Genomic DNA, 3,901 nt, shown 5'->3' with positions numbered 1-3,901 from the left:
GTCTGGCTCTAGGGCCCCAGCCCCACCTAGTCTGTCCCTCTAGGCTTCTCTTCCCCCTGCCTGTCTCCCTCACCGTTTTTCCACCTGTCTGCACCAGCCTGGTACCTGGCCCCTTCCTTCCATCTGGGCACCTGGGTATCAGGCATTTCAGTAGCAAACTCGTGAGATGAAGTTGTCTCAGGCTCCCCCACTCCTGGAGCACGGCATACCCCTCTTCTCCTGACCCTAGTCCCCAAGGACCGCACTTTCACCCCCGATTCAGGGTTTTAAGGAAACCACAGAATCAGGCTCTGGTCCCTAAGCAGGAGTGGGTCCAGGTTCTGAATCTGGCTCTTGGTACCATTCCCATAACAGGCACAGTCCCTTCTTACACCTCAAAGCATAAAACTGGCTAAAAGCTAAACAATCATGTGAATAATGTTTCAAAAAAACCTCAGAGCACTGGGGAGTGGTAAGAGGATCAAAATGAGAAAATTCTGGGGAAAAGTTTTAATACTTAAAAAGTTCTGTAACAAAAGATAACATGTTCCTCAATAATGTATATAAAACACAAACATGAAATTTTAGCATCAGATAAGAGCACAACACAACATTCCGCGAGACACGCCGATTCGCCAGTTTACTTTACATTGTTGACGTGAATCTGCACTTGAGCCGCAGGAACGTGACTGAAGGAACGAAATGACAGGCCGAAGTACCACGTGACACTGCCTGTGGCGGGTGGCAGGCTGTGCGGCCCGAGCCAACCCGAACGCCGAGGCTGCACTTGCCCACAAACAGCACCGTGACTGATTATCATGAAGAATGCTCTACGTGGAGTTTTTTCCTCCATTTCTAGAACAGAGGAATAGGCTTTCTTTATTAAGTCTCTGAAATGTGTGCACTCAATAAAACAAGCTCAGGTCAGAAAGCTGCCTTCTATGTTCAGTGAGGGCAACGTTTTTAATGTTGTGATTACTTTATTATTTAAGGTGACATAGTCTCTCTCGTTTCCTAAAACCTATGGCGATTGCCTCTTCAAACATTTGTCAGCATTTTGTGTCCGTCCGATCCACCAGACGCAGGATGGAACGAGCACATCTAGACAGTTCTTTACAGGACAGCAGAACGTGAATTAATAGCTTTCAAAACGGTGAAACTGACAGGCTGGTTGTCTCAAAACCATGTAAGTACAACACACTTCTTTGAACACTGCTTAGCCTCGTGAGCTTCTGGCCTAGAGACGTGCGCCGAGTGTTCGGAGACTTCTGGGCAGCTGCTGCCGTGAGCAGTGATGTCACTTGCAAAACCCACAGGCAGGGAGCTCAGATCAAATGCAAGACGAGAGCTTCTTCCTTTCTTCAAACTGCTTGTCCACTGCCAGAGACAGGGCCTGCAGGAAGCCCTCGATGGTGACGGTGGGGGCCTGGAAGGAGACACAGGCATGGGGGCTGCTCCTGCCCGCGCGGGGGCCACTGGCAGGCCCCCCCAACTGGCGGCAGCAGAGGGGTGCAGCCACAGCACAGGGCAAGCGGGGGGAACCAAGGTGCCGTTCCGCGCGAGCACCCCTGTGGGGGCCAGGGAGGGCCCAGCGTGGGCTGTCCGCGAGCCCCAGCGCTGTGAGGCGCCAGCAGGCCACCTCCTCACCACAGGGGCAGCGAGGCGCACTCGTCCCCCTACCCAGGAGCCCAGCACTCAGACACGGAGCTAAATCAGGGTCCCGTGCAACTCCCGGCAAGGCCACGCCCTGCCACACACAGCGGTGGTGGGGACAGCAGAGTGCCGGAGGCGGGGAAGGCTGCGGGTGACTCACCTGGATGTACAGTGCGTGAGCCAGAAAAGGGAGTTTCCTCAGGACACGGCCGCTGAGGCCCTCGCTCTTCCTGTGAACAGAACCGCGTTTGGGGACAGGCTCAGGCCTGTTTCCCTCATCTCTGAAAGTCCCCTCCCCCAGCCCTCAGCTACTGCCCCAGGCAGGACAGGCTCCTTGCTGCCCTAATGCGCCACCTGCCTAGGAGCGTGTGCACGACACAGTGGGCGCGTGGGGCACAGCTCCTCAGAAACCAGGCTGGTCCACGCCGATTTCTGTGAAGTGTCTGAACTGCCCTCCCTGCCCCATCTCAACCGGTTTAAATCTCTTCAACAGAGTATCCAAAAAATAATCTGTTCTTCAGGCTATCCCTTTGTTCAAAACCTTCCATAAGCGTCACGGCTTCAGAATGAGGTTCAAACTCGCTGGTCAGAACGCGTCTCTGTAGTGGGACCCACCTGAGGTCCCCTGCACACATGGCACCTGCGGAGATCCCGCTTCTCTCCAACTTATCCAAACTCTGTCCTTCAAGGCTCTGCTCCATCTCCCCACCCTCCCTCCTCACGCCCCTGATCACCAAAGCCCTCTGAGAGGTGACGGCGCTGTCGGCTGGGGCCCCCAGCACACATGCAGCTGTCCCGTCAGTGCTCGGGTACGGAGTGCCGCCCAGGGCAGCCGGGCCGTGCACTTCCCTTTACTTCCCAAAGCACCGAGCGTAGTACTCTGCAGGTGTTCGCTCTGCTCACTCAAACAGAAGCTTCCACTTTTTTCTTCTTGTCAGTTTGTACAAATTGAACAAATACATCTGAGAAATCATCAGTGTGCGAAGAGAGCCTAAATGTGAACATCTATCTTTTCAGAAAGAAGCACAGCACTGTTTTCTGTTTTCTAAAGCCGCCTGTGGGAGGGCAGCTGACCTCTACCCTCTGGCCCAGGAACCCGGGGCCAGGGTGGTTGAGGGCTCTCGAAGCTCCCCCGGCACACAGCGACAAATGTCTCGGGATTCTACTCCCTGTCCTCTGACCCCACACCACCAGCCCAGGCTGCGGCAGTCGGCTACAACCGCCCATTACCACAACAGACGCACTTCTCTTGGCTACAAAAATGAAGTCAATTCACACCTTGAAATTTCACTCAAAAGGAGGCTCAACTTTGACACGTTGTTTTCAATGAAGCCAATCATCTCCAGCTCCCGGAGGGTCAGCAGCTGCTGGCGAGGGTATATGATCTGACACTGGAGACAGAGACGGGGCGTTAGGGCAGGGTCCGCAGGGCGGAGTGCAGGCCGTCAGCCACGGGGACAGCCCCCAGAGAGCAGGCAACCACGTCCCCTCTCACAGAAACGCAAGCAGACACACCAGCACTCAGGCGGCTCCCTCTCGCACACACACGCCCCTGCTCCTTCAAACACAGGTGAAAATACGACAAAACACGTCTCAGGAGACCGGCAGCAACCCAGGCTCTTCTGTGCTTTTAGTCAAGATGCGTCTTGACCACATGTCACGGCAGGCAGGGACTTGGAGGGGCTGAGGCCAGCCTGGTAGTGGGTTCAATGGTATACCACAACCCAGCGGAGCAGAGCTGGGTCCAGGAGCCAGGGTTTGGCCTGCCTTTCGAGGACAGTCTCCACTTGTTGTTTTTAAGATCAGACTGTTGTGTCGTGCAAAGGCACTGCCTGACCCTGGATCTGGGCCCCCGAGTTCCCTCATAGGCCAGGTGTCTGCCCGTGGGACACTCCTTGCCAGGTCAGGGCGCTCAGCGACCACTACCGAACGACTTCTAACATGAACCCTTTCACACTCTGGTTTCTCTTCAGATCGCATAAACCTTTCGCCTTTTAACATGAACTCTTTTGACTAAGAAACCAGGAGAGAACACAAAGAACAAATGGCTTTCTCCGTACATTTTGGAGGTATGGTGAAGGCTGTGGGTAAATTTAAAAGACAGGGTTTGTGTGGCAATGTTCTCAGCTTTCTAAGTGACACTGCCTCAGACCCCTGCAGCCTCCCCGGGACTGCCCCCAGCGGCCCCTCCCAGCAACACGGGCCATCCAGGTGCACGTGAGAACTGCTGGCTCCTGACAGAGTGGGCCAGTCACATGCAACAGCCTTC

At 54.8% G+C, this 3,901-nt stretch overlaps 1 protein-coding gene across 2 annotated transcripts in view; it reads right to left on the bottom strand.

The window, feature by feature from the left end:
* Positions 1-474: 474 nt before the first annotated feature.
* The window catches only part of TRIP13 (thyroid hormone receptor interactor 13), a 16,327-nt gene continuing 12,900 nt past the window's right edge, over positions 475-3,901 (bottom strand). For both annotated transcript variants that reach the window (XM_081825849.1, XM_081825848.1), the window contains exons 11-13: positions 2,911-3,023; positions 1,793-1,862; positions 475-1,405 (exon numbers count right to left, since the gene is read on the bottom strand). In XM_081825849.1, the coding sequence (XP_081681975.1) occupies positions 1,310-1,405; positions 1,793-1,862; positions 2,911-3,023 (279 nt within the window). In that variant the 3' untranslated portion in view covers positions 475-1,309. The remainder of the gene's footprint in view (positions 1,406-1,792; positions 1,863-2,910; positions 3,024-3,901) is intronic.

Source organism: Leptonychotes weddellii, chromosome 7, assembly GCF_054177405.1.
Source record: "Leptonychotes weddellii isolate Sample4059 chromosome 7, ASM5417740v2, whole genome shotgun sequence".
Classification (NCBI taxonomy): domain Eukaryota; kingdom Metazoa; phylum Chordata; class Mammalia; order Carnivora; family Phocidae; genus Leptonychotes; species Leptonychotes weddellii.
The sequence above is the reverse complement of the archived record's forward strand: the minus strand, read 5'-3'. Positions and strand labels throughout refer to the sequence as shown.